Raw genomic sequence first — 20642 nt, 5'->3', positions numbered from 1 at the left:
AAAAAGGAAATGATAGTTTCTGGGCTGAGAATGCTAACTAGCGTGAGCCGGTGGAAAGAAGGGGTACTAAAAACACCCAGAGGCCATTTCCCCTTCGGTTCCGGTACACCCTGGAAACCTGGACTGCGGCACCATCGAAAACACCTCGTCCCGGGCAGGAGCGGCGGGCGGGAACGGCGCCCTCGCCGGGGCAGCTCCTTCGCGCGGGGCCAGGCGGGCGAGGACGCCGAGGGGCGCCGCTGCCGGAGACTAACGCGACTTTCCGCGCCAACGAGCGAGCCCTGGGGTCCTTTTGTTTCTAGCGTCTGAGGGGAGGGCGGATGAGCGGAGAGGAGCCCCACCTGTATTTATTTGTATGGGGGGATAACAAAAGACCCTGATGCCCGGGTGAGCAGGGTCGGCCGAGTTGGGGCGGCCGCGGCGCCTGGCCACAGGCTCGGCCCCTTTCCTCACAGCCCCCGTCGCTCTTACCGTCCCGGTCGCACAGCTGAATGGCCTCCAGGCTGAGGTTTTTGATCACCTCCTCACAGGGGCTGGTGGGGCTGTTGAGGGTATGATCCAGGCGCGGCACCTCCATTTATCCAACTCCCTTCTCAAGCCCGCCTGCTTCGTATCCAGGCTCTCTGGGTGGACTGGGTGGGAGAGAAGGGCGGGAAAGAGTAGGGAGTGGCGGAAGGAGAGGAAAGACGCCTGGGACGCGGCTCCGAGGGGCCGAGGCTGAGCCGCCGGGCTAGAGAGCCGCGGCCGAGGCGACGGCCGTGACAGGAGCTCCGGGGAGTGTGAGGCTCGGAGAGAGGCAGAGGGACCCGGCGCGAGAGCGGGAGGTGCGCGCTCCCGGCGGGGAGGGGACGCGTCGCGCGGGGATCGTGAGGGAGTAGGCGCGGCGCGCGCGCGCGCGCGAGAGAGGACGCGCCCACCTGCTGGCGCGCGGCGCTCCTCCTTCCCCGCCCTTCCACGCGCACGCGCCCCCTGCTGCCCCGGCGCCTCATCCCCCGCTACCCCGCGCTGAGTGTCGGACCGCATGAGCGCCCGGAAGCGGCGGGCGGCTGGGCGTATGGTGCGCTGGCCTCTCCTTCTCTTCTAGTGAGGGTGGTTTGGCGTCCTTTCCCTCGTCATAGGGTCAGTGGGACTCAGGTTGGCACTGGGGAGTCTGTACGGGGAGATGAGAAGAAGCAGATTGGTTTTTATGAAGGACTGGAAAAATATGGGTCCAGATCCTTTGTATCCTTGTTTCGGAGCCCCCCAGGCTGCCTTCCCCCTTAAGGTCTCGAGCTACTCTCCTCCAGGCCCCTGCTTGCTCAGCCAGGCATTCCTCGGAAACAGCTGCGTCTCTGTGAGAGAGGAGTGGATTAACTGAGAAGTGGAAGGTTTTACGGACAGAATTTTGGTCAACCTGAAGGAGGGGCAAACATGGGAATTCAGAACTGCCAGAAAGGTGAGGGAATGAGGAGATGCCAGTCAGCCTGCTGGAAAAGCAGCGCGTGTGCTTCGGGGCTGACAGCCACTAATCTTTCAGCCTTCGCAGTCTAGCTTGCTTGCTTGCTTGCTTGCTTCATTCATTCATTCATTCATTCATTCATTCAACAAATAAGTATGAAATGTTTATTCCGTGCGGGGCATTGTTCTAGGCTCCAGTGAAAGGCGGGAAAAAAAAAACAGTACCTGACCTCATGGATATGGAAACATCCTTTTCTAATGGAAAATCTTCCTCAACTTACCTTAAATTTGTCTGCCCATTCTTTTTAATGGCATTTAGTATTGTGCAATGCAAAATTCTGCAATAGAAATGTTTTTAAAATAAAGTAGGTATAGGTCACAGCCTATTGACCTCTCTTGCCATTTGCTTCTTTGGAATAGTTTTTAGTCGTGTTGCTATCTTAGAATCAAATAGTGCCTGCCCCACTCTCTTCTTTTTTTAGTGTATATGCTTGTTGGAAATTAAAGTTCCTTTTTATGTATTTTCCAATTTCAAACATACATGTTGTCCAATGAACTAACAATTTACATAGAGATTGCTCTATGCTACCATTTCCAGTCATATCCTTCTAGCCATAACATGACTAAATCTAGTTAATTGAAGCCTCATAAAACAGAAGGACCAGCTTAAGGTAAAATAAGCCTGTGAGAAAACTTGGCACAACTGCAAGTTGATAAAAATTAGTGAAAGATCATTGGGTATCTTAAAGTGAAATGTCCTCATTATCAACTTAGGTATTAATGAAGAGGGATCTCCTTCTTGTAGTTTAAGAGAATTTTTGTTCAAGGTAGGGGTGTCCCCAAGGAGATGATAAATTATTACTTGTCAAGAAATATGACAAGATGGCACTTATTGGTGAATTTCCTGTGTTCTAAAACCTGGCTCTGGAGGAATAGAAATTGATATTGTCAGCTGAGCCACAGTGGGTTCATCTTTCAGAGTAGTATCACATTTACAAATTTCAAAAGGAACTGTGTAAACTAGATTACCAATTTATTGATCTACAGGTGAGAAATATAAACTCATATATATAATTAAAGCTATAATTCACACAAATATTTGTTAAACACCTGCTATATCCATGGACAATATGCTAGATGTTGGAAATTTTGAGTTCAAATCTTATTAAGAAACACAGACATTGAAAAAGGAAAATTATAATGAGTGTTATGAAAGAGGAATCATGGGAACTAGTGAAGCACACGCAGGGGTCCTAACCTTGTCTGGTTAGTAAGGAAAGCATTTAAAAAGATTATTTAAAAGGAACAGGAAATTATGAAAGGCTTTAAGTGGGAAGTTAGCATGATCAGATTCGTAGGCCAGAATATCTGTATAATGGGAAAAAGGGATAATGTTTTAAGAAATATTAATGTGAGTTTGGGTGTAAGACCTATTCAATCCAAGGCATCTTTCTGCTAAGGATTTAGATTATTACATAAGAAATACAAAAGAAAGAGTTAATATTTCACTTTTGACATTGAGCATAGGATTTTTTTTTTTTTTAGCAAATTGTTAGGCTTCAAATCAAGCCATTGTCAAAAGATAAAATATAGATATGTTTATGGTTTAACATACCAAAGCTAGGCCTAGTGGTCAAAACGATATAGTTTATCCCAGAGTGAAGACAAGATATCCCAGTCCACGATAAAGGCTTAGGCCAGAGATTGGTATAAGGAAGATGGTGGCTATGCGGTAGGTAAACTAGAGAAAATTCTATTCTTTTTGGTTCAGAGAATAATGGAAAAGAGGTAGAAGTGCTAGAGGATGGCAACCAGCAATATTTTTACTCACTTATACATTGAGGATGTGAGATGAGGGATTGTGGCTCTAGAAATATCCAGATAGGTATGGGAAAACTCAAGGACAGAGAAATTTCTGCCCTAGTTCTTAGATCTTTGGGATGGTATCACCTGGCCAGATTCAAGTAACCTTGAACAAAACATCATAGTTAGGCAGAGGAAGGGCAGGAATTTACTTTCCAAAACTGCTAAAATTTCCTGTATACTCAGAAGGTAGTTGAGTTGAGATCTAGTCAACCTGCTGTGAAGCCTGATTTTAAAATGCAAGGTAATACTCTAGGAAAAACTGCAGAATGGAGCTTCTAGACTAGGGATGTCTAAAGTATTAAAAAAGATGAGACTTGTGAGTCTTAGAGATGGCTACCAGGCCCTGACCACACTGAAAAAATACAGACCATGAGTTTCTCTAGCCACCAACTTCAAGTGAAAGGCCAGAAGCAATTAGGCATGCAAGGGATGTCACCACAGAGACCAGAGGAGGCAAAACACATTATTCAAATCCAGTGACCCTTTGTCCCAGTGCTTCAAGGTAATGGAACCTCTCCTGTACTGATATCCCCAAATACCGTCTGAAATAAGATCTAGGGGAAAAGGTAAAAACCTGAAAGACTGGGTATCTTACCTAAAAAGATGGACTTTAAAGGGGTAAATAAAATACTGATTAAAAACTGATTGAATCTAGGTTCCTGGATTGCACTAAAAATACATTATTTACTTTCCCCTTTATATTAGTGAATGAGATTTCATGAAGATGACCAAATAAATTTTAAGATAAAATGAAAATTCTGCCTTTTCATATGTAAGTTGTAGTGTAATTGCAATCCTCACACACTTATATCATTTGTTAGCTTGAGGTCAACACTATTACAGCCAAAATCCTACCATTCAAGGTCTAACTCAAATGGTATATACTCTATAAAGATTATTCCTTATGCCAAAAATCTTTTTGTTTTATTTCCATGGGGCTTTATTTATATTATCTACAGATATAATCACACTCTGATTTGCAAATTATTAGTGTACGTGAAGAATCAGACTTTGAAAAGGACCTTAAATATGTCTTAATGCAATCCTGCACCCAATGTTGAAGCCCCTGACAAGAAGTTGTCTATCTTTTAATATATAGTAAATTAAAATCCTCATGAAGTAATCTTACTCATTCTGAACCCAAATATGCCTCCTATGAGGTCAATACAAGGACCTTCATTTTCTCCTCTGTTAGTCATACACAATAATGATAATCCTTCTTCTGCTGCCCATTCATATTCAATTTTCTGGCTAATACTCCTAGTTCTTCCAAATATTTCTGATATTACATTCCTTTGAGTCCCTCTACCACTTTGGACACTCTCTTCTGGATAGATCTAATGTTTTCTAAGAGTCCATCGATGAACACACCTATGATATGGAGAGATATTAAGAATATAAAGGGAAACAAGCAGTCTATCACCATCTTTGCTCTATATGCCAGACATCTTATATCACAGCCCAGGAGCACATTAGCTTTCCTGACAGAGGTACCAATCTGCTTACACGTCTTGAGCTTGCTATCATGTAAAACCTATACTTCTTCCCTGAACAGTTCTTATTTCCCCTGTGATGTAAATTTAAAGCACATACTATAGTATTTGCACAGAGAAGATACTCAGTACAATTTGTTGAATTGTTTGATTGAACTTCAGTACTTTGAATGTGTTTAATTATATTGCTGCAACTGCCTAGAATTTTATCAGATCCAAAGAAAAACTAGGTTACAAAGTCCTTTCAGTGAGCTTGTAAGTGCAGAGGTCATTTTTATATAACCCACAGTCTTAGGCACAACCCAGGTTTTTATGGCTAGGCAGAAGGCAAAGAGTGAGAACTAAAACCATAGGTCGAAGCAAACTCAAAAAAAAAAAAAAATGCTTAGTAAATGAAGGAGTGTTTTGTTTTGTTTTGTTTTCCCTCTCTAATGGTAATAACATTACCATGACTTTTCCTAAGCCCTTATCAAAGGTAGGGGAAAATAAAACTCATGATTGACAAAGTTGAAAGCAACTCAAATAATCTGAATTCTTTATCCTGACTCAAGTTGACTTGTGTCTGGACTTGTGAAAATCAAATGACATAATACATAGACAAGTGTTGTATGAACTATAAGGCATCTCATAGAGTTAGAATAGTGTTATTATAGAACACTAAGAACACCATTAAGAAAGTATATCTGGTCAATTTTACAGTACAAATTTCTGAAAATATTTTAATAGCTATTTAAAAACATTAAGAACTTCCATAATTAGAATAGCTTTATGGTTTAGTGTGTGAGGCCCTTATAAATTAATGTCACATTATGTTTGCTTTTGGTTCTATCTCATTGTAGATTTTTGCCAAGCCCATAAGCAAATACTCAATATTGAATCTCTCCTCAGTATTTGATTTCTACATTTCTAGTTCTATATCACCAAACACTGGTGAGAGGTGGTAGAGATCTATGATGACTTGGTCCAAAATTTATGCTATTAAAGTTAAACTTGCTTGACAATTTAACTATCACAGACTGTTTCTCTTTGAAACCCCCAGTTCTTCTCTCACTTTCAAAAGATGATCTCTCTTTTTCCTGGAAAAAGCAATAAAGGCAGAGTGAAGTTTCTCATTCGTCCTTATCATTAGCTCAGTAGGTCCTGGTAAAACTTGCTACTTTTCTTTCCCTTATCTGTACTTTCCACTCAGTGCCTGTGTAATGCAGAATAGAGTTGTTAGCTTCTTATTTTTACCTCCTCCAGCTGCTTCAGTCTTTTTCTTTCCTCTCTTTTTTATCTTTAAACATTGCCAAATCTCCTTGATTTTAAAAATTATCTTATTTGAACCAATTACTATCTTAACTTCTTAATATTCTAAGGTATGTAAGAAAGCCATTATAAATTGTGCAGTGCTACAAAACTGTTATTCATTGCTTCCATTTCCTTTTAATCTTCACACAATTTATCATCTGTCTCCACGACTGATTCTTACTCTTCAAATGTCATCTTTGGATGTGGTGAGATTTTTCACATCACCAACATACAGGCCTTTTATCATCTGCATCCTCTTTGATATTTCAGCAGTTTATTTCTGCTGAACTTCTGTAGCACTGAACTCTACTGGATCTCTTCCTACATGTGTGCTTAATGTTTATCAACTCTAGCTTCTAAGCTGCCCTCTTGAGTGTAGGTGTTCTTTAAAGTTCAACCTCCGACATTATGCTCTTCCCTGTTTAAAGCCTTTCCTCTGAGAATGCATGCATTTCCATGAATTTTAATGTCTTTTTAATGTTTAAATTCTCACCTTTATCGTCAAATCCCTATTTCATGTCCCCAACTATAAACATAAGTCATTACCCTACTTCCAACTAATGAAAATTTTTATTTACATTCCAATAACCACTTCTAATTAATCAATTCATCCCCCAAACTGGTTGCCTTTTCTAATTTTTCCCCCATTATAGTGACTGGCAGCTGTATCCTCTTAGTCACCCAGTCACCCTGCTCCTCTTTAAATCAAACTATCCTCAGAACAATTAAAATTTTGCAATATATCATGGACATTTTTCCCCTCTGAGTTACAGGTACTACTATTACATTTAGGTTTTCATCATTTTAACCAGATTATTGAAATTACCATGTACATAGTCTTCCTACCTCCTTTCTTTAATTTGCTACTAAGATCAACCCACTAAAACATTTTGTTAATTAGAGCTTGCTCAGTAAATTACAATGGCTACCTATTTTTGTTCTATAGTTAATGGTGAGCTACTAAAGCTTTTTAAGCAGGTATAGACAACTGTAAAGTAGTAGTATGTGATTAATGTTCCCATGTTTCATAGGATGAATGGAATGGAGGAAGACAGGAGTTTAAGAAATTATAATACAGACTAGAACAGTAGAATTGGGAGTTGAAAAGAAACAATGAGAGACTGATGTTACACTGCTGTGTTTCTGAGATTATTTAAAATCACAAAAAGAAGTCCTTTAATATTTTGATATTTTAAAAGATTGATTTGTTCATTCATAGTACTAATGGTTATATACTAAAAATATCAATACTATGGTATAGCATCACATGGCATAGGAAGCATGAAAAATTCATTGTACACACTTTTTCCATGTTTAGAAACCATAAGAGACTCTTAACTATAGGAAACAAACTGAGGGTTGCTGGAGCGGAGGTGGATGGGGGGATGGGGTAATTGGGTGATGGGCATTAAGGAGGGCATGTGATGCAATGAGCACTGGGTGTTATATGCAACTGATGAATAACTGAACTCTACCTCTGAAATGAATGATACACTATATGTTAATTAATTGAATTTAAATATATATTTTTAAACTAACAGTTATTTTCCAATAATATACAAGTAGATTAACCTTAAGGATTAAAGTGACATCTAGTCTTTATATTTGTGGGTAAACAAAGCTCAACTAAAATGGCTCCCAGAATAGCATGTCTTGTAATACCTTCTGCTGTCACTAGTCAAAATTTAAAAGGAGTTGGTGTTGGGGGAAAGAAATCTTGGGAGGGATGGAGAAGAAAGAATTTCTCCATAGATTGAACCTCTTTTATTGAGAGCCTTTTTTCCCTTCTCTGGTCTTTCCTCTTCTATTCACTATGCACTACAGTAGAGTATTTTCAGAATGTGTTCAAGTACATAACCATCCCTAACTTCATGTCAGGGAATCTTGAAAATAAATTATATATGGTGAGCAATTGTAAGTATAGCTGACAGCCACAATCATTTTGCCACAACTCCCAGGTTGTTCTTGCCTTCACAGATATATCTTTCTAGTTTTGAGTTTTTCACGAGGCTCGAAACAAATTCACTTACAACTTTACATTATTGGCAAACAAGATCTTTAGTCTACTCCCCTCAAACACAGCTCAAAACAGCTCTCCTGAAACCCTGACCTCATTAGTTTCCCCTTAAATCTACCCACAGAAATTTCCTGATGAATCATTTTTCTAGGATTTTTATCTCAGCAGATATAGAGCTGTGACTTTTATAATGATTTATACATTTTGGTTTCCCAAAGTTCTTTCTAAGCTAAAAGAAATACCTATAGGATCTCTAAAAGTCCTCTAATTTTTCTGAACATCTAACTTTCTCTCAAATTTATTGTAACATCAGTGATGTTACGGTAGCTGACATGTGCCATACATGCATTAGCATGATAAGAAGGCCTAATTTAACAACCACATCTTACCTTGAGACTTTCTCTGTAATATTTGTGTAAACAAAACTACCACATTGCATTCAATTGGAGTTTAGCTTTCCTGACTCCATCCAAACTAGGCTCGCCCCAAGATTCATAATGAGAAAAACTTCAGAGTGGGGAGAGGCTTATTAAAGAGATTACTTAGTCAATAACATCCATTGAATGACGATTCAATGCTATGTATATATGTATGTATGTATGAAATCAATACACATTATTGAGTGGCCGTTAGGTTTTCTGTGATGATACAAAGAGAGAAACTATCCATGCCAACATCTCTCCCTATCCCAAGTTATTGCTGTTATCCTAGAATGTAGATAAATAGAGTTGTTTCCGTTTAACTAATTTTATCAAGAGGAGAAGGCATCATAAAAATTAGCACAGTAGCTATTCACACAAGGGGCTTCAACTAGAAATAGTGAGGGCCACAAGATACTTCAGAGATAATGCTGGTATGGTTTCAGACCACCACAATAAAGGGGATATTGCAATAAGGCAAGTCAAATTAGTTTTTGGTTTCCCAATGCATGTAAAAGTTATGTTTCCACTATACTGTAGTATATTAAGTGTGCAATAGCATTATGTCTAAAAAATGTACAATACCTTATTTCAAAAGTTCTTACTGCTCAAAAATGCTAACCATAATCTGAGCTTTCAATGAGTCATAATCTTTTCATTGGTGGAGGATCTTGCTCCAATGTTGACAGCTGCTGACTGATCAGGGTGGTGGTTGCTGAATGTTGGGATGGCTGTGGCAATTTCCTAAAATAAAACAGCAGTGAAGTTTCCCACATAGATTTACTCTTGCTTTCACAAACCATTTTTCTATGGTATGCACTGTTGTTTGATAGCATTTTATCCACAGTAGAACTTATTTCAAAATTGGAGTCAATCCCCTCAAACCCTGCTGCTACTTTATCAACTAAATGTATGTAATATTCTAAATCTTTTGTTGTCATTTCAACAATTTTCACATCTTCACCAGCAGATTCCATCTCAAGAAACCACTTTCTTTGCTCATCCATAAAAAGCAACTCTTTATCCATTAAAGTTTTGTCATGAAATTGCAGCAATTCAGTCCCATCTTCAGGATCACTTTCTAGTTCTGGTTTTCTTGTTATTTCCATCACCTCTGTAGATATTTTCTCCACTGAAATGTTGAACTCCTCAAAGTCATCCATGAGAGTTGGAATCAATTTCTTCAAAATCCTCTTAGTGTGGATATTTTGACCTCTTCTCATGAATCACAAATGTTCTTAATGGTATCTAGAATGGAGAATCCTTTCCAGAATGTTTTCCATTGACTTCACCCAGATCTATCTGAGAAATCACTATATATGGCAGCTATAGCCTTACAAAATGTATTTCTTAAACAATAAGACTTGAAATTCAAAATTACTCCTTGATCCATGGACTGCAGAATGAGTGTTGTATTAGCAGCCATAAAAGCAGTATTAATCTCATTGTCCATCTCCATTAGAGCTCTTGGATGACCAGGTGCATTATCAATGAGTAGCAATATTTTGAAAGGAATCTTCTTTCCTGGGCAGTCGGTGGCAACAATGGGCTTAAAATGTTCAGTAAACTATGCTGTAAACAGATGTGCTGTCATCCAGGCTTTGTTGTTCCATTTATAAAGATAGGCAGAGGAGATTTAACATAATTCTTAAGGACCCTAGGATTTTTCAGAATAGTAAGTGAGCATTGGCTTCAACTTCAGTCACCAGCTGTGTTAGCCCCTAAAAAGAAAGCCAGCCTGTCCTTGGAATCTTTAAAGCCAGGCTTTGACTTCTCTCTATCTATGAAAGTCCTAGATGACATCCTCTTCCAAAAGAAGGCTGTTTCATCTACATTGAAAATCCGTTGTTTAGTGTAGCCACCTTAATGAATTATCTTATCTAGATCTTCTGGATGATTTGTTACAACATCTACATCAGCACTTGTTTTTTCACCCTAAACTTTTATGTAATGGAGACAGCTTAATTTCTTAAACCTCATGAACCAACCTCTGCTAGCTTCAGACTCCCCTTCTATAGCTCCCTCACCTCTCTCAACCTTCATAGAATTGAAGAGAGTTAGGCCCTTGTTCTGGATTAGACTCTGATTTAAGGGAATGTTGTGGATGGTTTCATCTTCTATTCAGACCATTCAAATTTTCTCCATATCAGCAGTAAGGCTGTTTCACTTTCTTATCATTCAAATATTCACTGGAATAGCACTTTTAATTTCCTTCAAGAACTTCTAAAGAAAAATGCAAAGAGCATTCCCATCTTGGCTAACTGTGGCCTATCTCAACTTCTGACATGCCTTCCTTACTAAGCTTAATCATTACTAGCTTTTGATTTAAAATGAGAGATGTGCAACACTTCCTTTCACTTGAACACGTAGAGGTCATCATAAGGGTTATTAAATGACCCAATTTTAATCTGTCTGTGTCTCAGGGAATAGGGAGGTCCTAAGGAGAGCAAGAGAGATGGGGGAGTGGCTAGTCTGGGGAGCAGTCAGAACACAAAACATTTATCCACTAACTTTGCCTTCTTATATAGGCATGGTTTGTGGCACTCCAAGATAATTACAATAGTAATATCAAAGACCACTGATTATAGGTCACCATAAAAATATAATGATAATGAAAAAGTTTGAAATACTGTGAGAATTACCAAAGTGAGACACAGAGACATGAAGTGAGCAAATGCTGTTGGAAAAATGGTGCTAATAGACTTGCTTGAGGCAGGGTTGCCACAAGCCTTTAATTTGCAGAAACTGTAATATCTGCAAAGCACTTTAAAATGAGGTAGGCCTGTATCACCTTCTGTTCTTCCTAATAAAAGTGTCATCATTAGGACACATATATGAGACTCCTTGTTGTTGCAATATATGTTCACATTCATTGTATAATATTCATTAAGGTGTTAAATACTTCAAAAATGGAAAGATTTATTTTTACTACTGCTTTTCCTGTGTTTGAAACTTCTCCACAAAAATTAAGCCAAGTTGTATGTGAATATGTCTAGCAACTACAAATCTATTTCCTCTTGAGGTAGGCTATTCTATCTACAGAGAGCTCGGGAGTCAACATTATATGGAATCAAAAATTTTCTCCCAGGTGCCTGGGTGGCTCAGTTGGTTAAGCGACTGCCTTCGGCTCAGGTCATGATCCTGGAGTCCCAGGATCGAGTCCCGCATTGGGCTCCCTGCTCGACAGGGAGCCTGCTTCTCCCTTTGACCCTCCCCCCTCTCATGTGCTCTCTGTCTCTCTCATTCTCTCTGTCTCAAATAAATAAATAAAATCTTTAAAAAAAAATTTTTCTCCCACTGTTATCTTGGAGACACAGAGAACAGTTAATTCTTCTCCACGTGACAGCCATATATAAATGATTCAAAACATTGTATCTCTCCTGATTCATCTTTTCTCCAATCTACCTCTTCCCAAACACCACAGCTTCCTTCAAAGCATGAGTCCTTGTTTTCCTCTGAATATGCTCTAAAATTATAGATTTCCCTCCTAAAATATAATGTCCAGAACTGATTTGGGTGGTCTGATGACAATAGAGCAACTCATCTGAACTGTTTAATTATAAATAAGTACTTTTATATAAATTGTCAGTTCATTCACATTAAAAATGATAGTATATGGCTATTCATTTGATAGTATATGGCTATTCATATTTGTAAAGTCCTTCACAGTAACTTTCATTTATTATTCTTCATGACAACCTTTTTAAAGTTTTGTATTTCTAAGCTGAAAGAAATGCCTACAGGTCTCATTTTTACAAATCACAGATGATATTAAAACTAATTATGCATAACATCAAAATGGAATAACTAGTGTACTGTAGCTACATTTTATGTAGTCTCTTGATTACGTTTCTTAAGATATGTCAGGATATGTCATGAAGCTTGATAATAAGATTTTCTATTTATGGTAAGTGTCATATAACCACAAAGTATCTGTGGATTCACACATTTTGTGGGACAGATCATGCGCTAATCTTCCATGTTGTGGAAGGTGTTGACAGTTCATGAAATGCAATAAAGAAGCCTTACTTCAGATATTCACAGAACAAACCTCACAGCCTTACAGGGATTTATTTGGTGATGCCATAATGATAAGGGCGATTATTTCTTTGGTCTCTCATGTGACACTTCTTTTATTACAGCATATCCTACATTGCATTTACTTTTTTTTTTTCCACAAAAATGTTGTTCAGCTAAAATAATGATTTGACTGTTTAGGATACAACAAAACTGAGTAATAAAGGACCCTTAATCAAACATAGGGAGTGGCACCTGGATGGCTCAGTCAGTTAAGCATCCAGCTTTTGATTTTGGCTCAGGTTATGATCTCAGGGTCCTGGAATCAACTCCTGCATCGGGCTCCATGCTCAGTGGGGAGTCTCCTTCAGATTCTCTCTCTCCCTCTCCTTTTGCCCCTCTTCCCTTGCATATGCATGCACGTGCTCTCTCTCTCAAATAAATAAATAAATAATAAATCTTCAAACATAGCCCAAGACAGACTATGTGTACGGAGATACTACATAGACAGTAAGCCTACAGAAAATATCCTAATACTCCAAGGTACCATATTGATACAAATACCAAGTTAAATTTGAAACTATCACCTGACAAAATTCAGCTTTTAAGACAGATTAGGCACAATTAGTTTCTTTCTTGCCACACTTTACATTCTGTTGCATTGGTTTCTTTTTACATATAATTTCATTGTCTTATATCTATGGATCAATCATTCTTTCTAGATTTTTAATTTTTTTCTTTTAAAAAATGTCATAATAGCCAAATGTCCTTATGAAGTGGGGGAGGAGGAAAAGAGGACAATAAGTATCATATCTCAGTATGATCATTATAGGCTCTCATTTGTCAGCTCCTCTATTTCTCTCTCTTAAGGGTGTCTTTACATGTGACCCCAAACAACCGTTTGCTTCAAGAAATATATCAGTATGTATTTAAACTGATTTGTCTGGTGTCACATGAACAAATGAAGTATCTAATTTGTTTTATACTTTTAAAATACTTTTTTGAGTGTCTTATTTAAACCATGGTAGAGTTTCTTAAAATCAGCTCATAATGACTTTGTACCATGTCTTCATAAGAGGCAGGGAATCTATGGTAGTAGATGGTACAAATGATACTTACTGGTCTCACCTTCTTATGGATGAGCAGCAAAATACATAGTGGTCAAAACTTATGATGGATTTTTTTTTCTATTCTACCTCAGATGAATACTTAATTTGGATATATTGAGTTTCCATTTCAAGGCTCTTGTGTTTTCTGTCTCACTTTTAAGGCTTATGTGCCTTTATCCAGATAATGGCCTATAAATGATTTGAAAGGGTAGGCTTGTAGAACTTTTTATACAGCTGGTTATAAGATAATTTAAAACTTTCAATTTTATCCTCTTCCTCTTGACTAGATGTATCTGTTCTCGGTTCTTCAACTCCCCAGACTTCAACGAAGACAGCTAACACTAAGTTGGTTAAAAATTTCTTATTTTGAAGGGTAGTGACCTATAGATACTGAGTAGAAAGGGGATGTTTGACACATCATTGGCTAAAGACAAGAATCAACAGATGTAACTTCATTGGTTTGAGTAATATAACAAAGATCTTTAGTACTTTTTATGTGTAGATCACTAAGTACTAGGAAGAAAGAAGCATAAGACTTTATTTGGAGATTAAATTTGCTCCTGAGAAGATAATAGTCTCCAGCCATTGAGGAGACCTCAAATTCATATAAATAATTTGCTTTTCATGACATGCTATATACTATAAACATTTTTTGGTCATAAAAAGACATTGATAGTTTTCTAGCATGTCAGTGTATAGACTAAATAAATATATAACATATGGCATTATGCCTTCATCCTAATTCACTCTTCTTTCACTCCCCATGTTGCTGGTTTGTTTTATAGTGGTGCAAATTGACCTATACTTGGCATTCTGTGAAGCAAGCATGTGCTCTAGAGTATTGATTTAGAGGAGAAGGATATATGGAGAAGGAGGGGAGAAATAGAAAAACCTTAAAATGTTTCTCAAGATATTTATAAGTATTGATGTTTCAACTTTTTACACACAAAAAAGTAGATCTTGGAACAAGGTAAAATGTGGTAAATGCAGTAAGAGAGGAAGAAATAATGGGCTGTGCAAGCACAAAGAAGGGAGAAATTAATTTCAGCCAGGGGAACTCTATGTGAATAAAACACTTGTCCTGAGTGCTGTTAAGTACAATAAACTAAAGTGCCATCAGGTTGCTTCTCTAGGCTCTACACTGTACTCAAAATGCTGAGTCAACCATTTTAATCTGTAGAGGGATCCACAAAAGCATTCATCTTACCCCTAAAAACATTTTTTTTTCTTTTTCTGTAGATGTATCAGAAAAAAAAAAAAAAACTTGGTTGATTAAATGGTCCAGTGTTGACATACCTGATACATTCTTTTAGATCGGGTCCTTTCAGTGAGCAGGAGGATAAGTGCTGTATGTGCAGAGGCCATTTACCATGATGAGTAATAAGTCCAGTTATATAGACAAGTTAAATTTCATTTAATATAATTGAAGTACTTATGTACTAAAAATACCTCCATATTATTAAAAAGGCTAATATTTAAAGTCTTATTTATTTATTTATTTAATCTCTGAGGATCGTTCAGGTTGTTCTGGCAAGTGCTACCCTTTGAATCTGGGCTTCTGAATATTGACTTAACTCTTGAGTGATTACCTATCATAATTTAAGTTTCATTTATATTAAATTGAAATAAAGTTGACACACAATGTTACATTAATTCAAGTGTACAACATCGTGATTAGACAAGTCTATACATAATGCTACACTTACGATGGGGGTAGCTACCACCTGTCACCATACAGCACTATTACAATACCACTGACTTTATTACCTATGCTGTGCCTTTCATCTCTGTGGCTTATTCATTTCATAACTGGAAGCCTATACCTCCTACTCCCTCCATCCCTCCCCTCTCTGGCAACCATCCGTTTGTTCTCTGTATTTATGGGGATATTTCTGCTTTTTGTTTATTTGTTCAATTGTTTTTCTTTCTTGAATTCCAAATATAAGTGAAATCATGTGGTATTTGTCTTTCTCTGAATTATTTCAGTTAACATAACACCCTCTAGGCCCATCCATATTGTCATAAGTGGCAAGATGTCATTCCTTTTTATGGTTGACTAATACTCCATTGTGTATCTTATTGATCAATTCATCTATCATGGATACTTGGGTTGTTCCATATCTTGGCAATTGTAAATATTGCCACAATATGCATAGGGGTGCATATATCTTTTTGAATTAGTGTTTTTTTTTTTCCTTTGGGTAAATACCCAGACACACAGATGGCCAACAGACACATGAAAAGATGCTCAGGGTCACAATTGTTGGAGAAATGAAAATCAAAACCACATTGAGATATCACTTCATACCTATTAGAATGAAAATCAAAAACACAAGAAATAACAAGTGTTGGCAAGGATGTGGAGAAAAAAGAACCCTCATGCACTGTTAGGGGGAATGTAAATTGGTGCCTCTACTATGGAAAACAGTATGGAGGTTCCTCAAAAAATTAAAAACAGAATGACAACATGATGCAGTAATTCCACTACTGCATATTTTACCCATAGAAGATGAAAATTTTATTTTTAGTTTTTTGAGAAACCTCCATACTGTGTTCCAGTTTCTGTTTCCAGTGGCTGCACCAATTTACATTCCCACCATCAGTGTTCAAGGGTTCCTTTTTCTCCACTTCCTCACCAACCCTTATTTTTTATTTTCTTTTTGATTCTAGCCATTCTGACAGGTGTAAGGTGATATCTCATTGTGGTTTTGATTTGCATTTTTCTGACATTGAGTGTCTTTTCACGTGTCTGCCATCTGCATGTCTTCTTTGGGAAAATGTCTATTCAGGTCCTCTGCCCATTTTTTAATTGGATTATTTGGGTTTTGGGGGTGTTGAGTTGTATAAGTTCTTCATATTTTATTAACCCCTTATCAGATATATCATTTGTAAATATCTTCTCCCACCTGGCGGGTTGCCTTTTCATTTTGTTTATGGTTTCCTAATCTGTGTAAAACTTTTTATTTTGGTGTAGTCCCAATAGTTTACTTTTATTTTCTTTTCCTTGCCTGAGGAAGCATATCTATAAAAATGTTGCTAAAGCCAATATCAAAGAAATTACTGCCTATGTTTTCTTCTAGGAGTTTTATGATTTTAGGTCTCACATTTATGCCTTTAATCCATTTGGAGTTTATTTTTGTGTATAGTGTAAGAAAAGCCCAGGTTTATTTTTTTGCATGTAGCTCTTGTGTTGTCCCAGCACCATTTATTGAATATTCAGTCTTTTCTCCATTGTATATTCTTGCCTCATTTGTCACAAATTGACCATATAAGTGTGGGGTTGCTTCCTAACTTTCTATTCTGTTCCATTGATCTATACCTATGTTTGTGCCAATACCATACTGTTTTGATTACTATGGCTTGGTAGTAGATCATGAAATCTGGAACTGTGATACCTCCAACCTTGTTCTCCTTCCTCAAAATTGCTTTGGTTGTACTGGGTCTTTTATGGTTCCATACAAATTTTAGTATTATTTGTTCTAGTTCTGTGGGAAATGCTCTTGGTATTTTGATAGGGATTGCATTGAATCTGTAGATTGTTTTGTATAGTATGGACATTTTGACAATATTGATTCTTCCAATCTATGAGCATGGAATATCTTTCCATTTGTTTGCATTATCTTCAACTTCTTTCATCAATGTTCTATAGTTTTCAGAGTGCAGTTCTTATACCTCCTTGATTAAGTTTATTCCTAGGTATTTTATTCTTTTTGGTGGTTATAAATTGAGTTAGTTTCCAAATTTCTCTTTTTGCTACTTTGTTATTAGTGTATAGATATGCAACCGGTGGCACCTGGGTGGCTCGGTTGGCTAAACATCCGACTCTTCGTTTCAGCTCAGGTCATGCTTTCAGGGTCATGAGATTGAGCCCTGCATCAGGCTCCATGCTCAGTGGAGAGTCTGCTTGAGATTCTCTTTCTCTCCTTCTCCCACTCCCCCTCCCCTACTCATTCTCTCTCTCTCTTTCTCAAATAAATAATCTTTAAAAAAAAAAAAAGAAATGCAACTGATTTCTGTGTATTAATTTTGTATCCTACAAATTTACTGAATTCATTTATTCTAATAATTTTTTGGTGGAGTCTTTAGGGTTTTCTATGTATAGTATCATGTCATCTGCAAATAGAGACAGTTTAACTTCTTTACTAATTTTGATTCCTTTCATTTCTTTTTCTTGTCTGACTGCTATGGCTAGGACCTCCAGTATTATGTTGAATAAAAATGGTAAGAGCAGAAATCCTTGTTTGTTTCCAATCTTAGAGAAAAAGCTTCCAGTTTTTCAATGTTGAGTATAATGTTCTCTGTGGGTTTTTCTTATATGGCCTCTATTATATTGAGGTATGTTCCCTCTAAACCCACTTTGTTGAGAATTTTATCATGAATGGACATTAAATTTGTCAAATGCTTTTCTGCATCTATTGAGATGATCATAAGATTTTTATGTGTTGTATCACATTGATATGTGAGTATTGAATTACCCTTGCATCCCAGAATAAACCCTACATTATAATGGTGAATGATCTTTTTAATGTATTATTGAATATGGTTTGTTAATATTTTGTTGAAGATTTTTGTATCTATGTTCACTGGGGATATTGTCCTATAGTTTTCTTTTTTTGTAGTGTCTTTGTCTGGTTTTGGTATCAGGGTAATGCTGGCCTTGTGAAATGTATTTGGAAGCTTTTCTTCTTTTTCTTTTTTTTTTTTATTAGTTTGAAGAGAATAAGTATTAACTGTTCTTTCAGTATTTGGTAGAATTCATTGTGGATCCATCTTATCCTGGACTTTTTGTTTGTTGGGAGTTTTTTGATTACCAATTCAATTTCATTACTAGTACTTGATCTGTTCAGATTTTCTATTTCTTTCTGATTTAGTTTTGGAAGATTTTATATTTCTAGAAATTTATCTACTTCTAGGTTGCCTAATTTCTTGGCATATAAACTTTTGCAGTAACCACATAATCCTTTGTATTTCTGTGGTGTCAGTTGTTACTTTTGTTTTGTTTATTTGAGTTCTTTCTCTCTCTCTCTCTCTGTTTTTGTTTTTGTTTTTGATTAGCCTGACTAAAGGTTTATCAATTTTGTTATCTTTTCAAAGAATCAGCTGTTGATAACATTGATCTTCTCTATTGTTTTTTAGTCTATATTTCATTTATTTCTGCTCTGATTTTTGTTATTTCCTTCCTTCTGCTGACTTGGACTTTGTTCTTTTTATAGTTCCTTTAAGTGTAAGATCAGATTATTTATTTCAGTTTTTCCTTGTTTCTTGAGGTAGGCCTGTATCACTTTAAGTTTCACTCTAGAACTGCTCTTGTTGTATCCCAAGGATTTTGGGCCATTGTATTTCTATTTATATTTGTCTCCATGTACTTTTTAAGTTTTTCTTTCATTTCTTCATTGGCCCATTGGTTATTTAGTAGTATATTGTTTAGCCTCCACATGTTTGTGTCATAGTTTACATTTTTAAATTAAAATTGAAGCTATATAAGATTGTTTCCTAATAATATATTCCATGACTATTGTATTAAGTGTCTGAGACTATTTAATCTTCAATAAGTATAAATATTAGTCATATTTCTCTTAATTAAAATATAAGAATAAATTTATATTCCATAATATATATACATAAGAATATATATTTATATTAATTAAAAGTATAGCAGTTTCCATGTTTATAACCTCAATCATTTTCTTCTCTACCCATATCTTCAAATACGGCCTAGAGAAATAAACTGGATCGGTTTTACAGATGTTGCCTAATATTGCCACAGCACATGATTTCTCAAAGAGAATTATAAATAACATCACTTGTTTTATACCTGTTTTGCTCTACATAGAAGCACTGTATAATAAAATCATTTTATAGAATATAACTTTTCAATTGCCAATTTTTACCTCAGTGGATTTTTCAGTGAGATATGTATGTTTTTGTACATGTGAGATTTCCGGTGATCTATTCTGTATAATTAAGCTCCATGCTCACAAAATATAAATGGTTTTTGTATCTCTGATTAATACATTATGAAATTGTAAAGTCACCTTTTATAGGTAATTCATATTCCATTGCCAGGACCACTCTTATCTTCTCCCATATGTCTTCTGGGACTTCGTCAGGCATATACCAACAAGAGATAACAATTCACAATTTCTTATTGACCTCAGTGTGAAGTTATAATTATTAAAATATAAAAACACAAATAAGTATTTCTAATATGTCTAAGTTTTTTTCTAGTTAAAAGATACCTAAAACAAAGACCATTATTAAGAACACTTAGGCCTATTGTATATCCTATTATTTCAGGGATATAGATTTATAAGTGACATAGATATCACATGTTTTCTTTCATATGGTCTTTATTATACACATTTCTGTATAGATTAATATACATGGCCTTCAAAGCTGAAATGGGAGGTTCTTTTCTTCATCCTGAAACTGAGCCGCTAATGCCCTCCTCAGACAATATCTTCAAACTCCAAAAGTGTACTAATGTAACAAACAAATCCTTGAGAAATAAAGGAACATCTTAAATAATGACAACTAATATGATTTAAATTTTTTAGTTAACTAATTAGTTTTTTAAAAACTAACTGGAACGAAAATGGTTTGAATATCATATAACAATGGCACACATTTTTCGAGATTTATAGGCACTGTTCTAAGTACTGTATGTGTATTAATTCTTTTAATACTCATAATGACCCTATGAGGTGGATACTGTTTTTATCCACTTTTTAGAGATGAAGAAAATGAACATAGGTTAAATACTTGCTTAAAGTCACAGAGCTTAAATTTGAACTAAAACAGTTTGGATTCAGGCATAGTCTTTACCTTTACATTCTACAAAAAAGGAAAGAAAGAGAGAGGACATATGTTTATGTACTCAAATTCAGTGTTTTCATTTTTTTAATAAGAAAGAAATATTGGGTACAGTTTCACAACTTACTACTATAGTGAGAATTTTCACAGAATAAGAATCACTTCACACTTTCCTTACCAA

At 36.5% G+C, this 20642-nt stretch overlaps 1 protein-coding gene and 1 pseudogene across 1 annotated transcript in view; both read right to left on the bottom strand.

Moving 5' to 3' along the window:
* Positions 1-754, bottom strand: part of PHYHIPL (phytanoyl-CoA 2-hydroxylase interacting protein like) — a 90804-nt gene extending 90050 nt beyond the window's left edge. The window contains exon 1 of the mRNA XM_021699501.1: positions 472-754. Coding sequence (XP_021555176.1) covers positions 472-577 — 106 coding nt within the window. The 5' untranslated portion in view covers positions 578-754. The remainder of the gene's footprint in view (positions 1-471) is intronic.
* An 8385-nt stretch (positions 755-9139) lies between these two features.
* Positions 9140-10899, bottom strand: LOC110589379 (annotated as a pseudogene).
* Positions 10900-20642: the final 9743 nt, after the last annotated feature.

The sequence above is a fragment of the Neomonachus schauinslandi genome, chromosome 6 (assembly GCF_002201575.2).
Source record: "Neomonachus schauinslandi chromosome 6, ASM220157v2, whole genome shotgun sequence".
Taxonomy (NCBI): Eukaryota; Metazoa; Chordata; class Mammalia; order Carnivora; family Phocidae; genus Neomonachus; species Neomonachus schauinslandi.
Note: the sequence above shows the minus strand (reverse complement) of the source record. Positions and strands in the feature narration are given on the sequence as shown.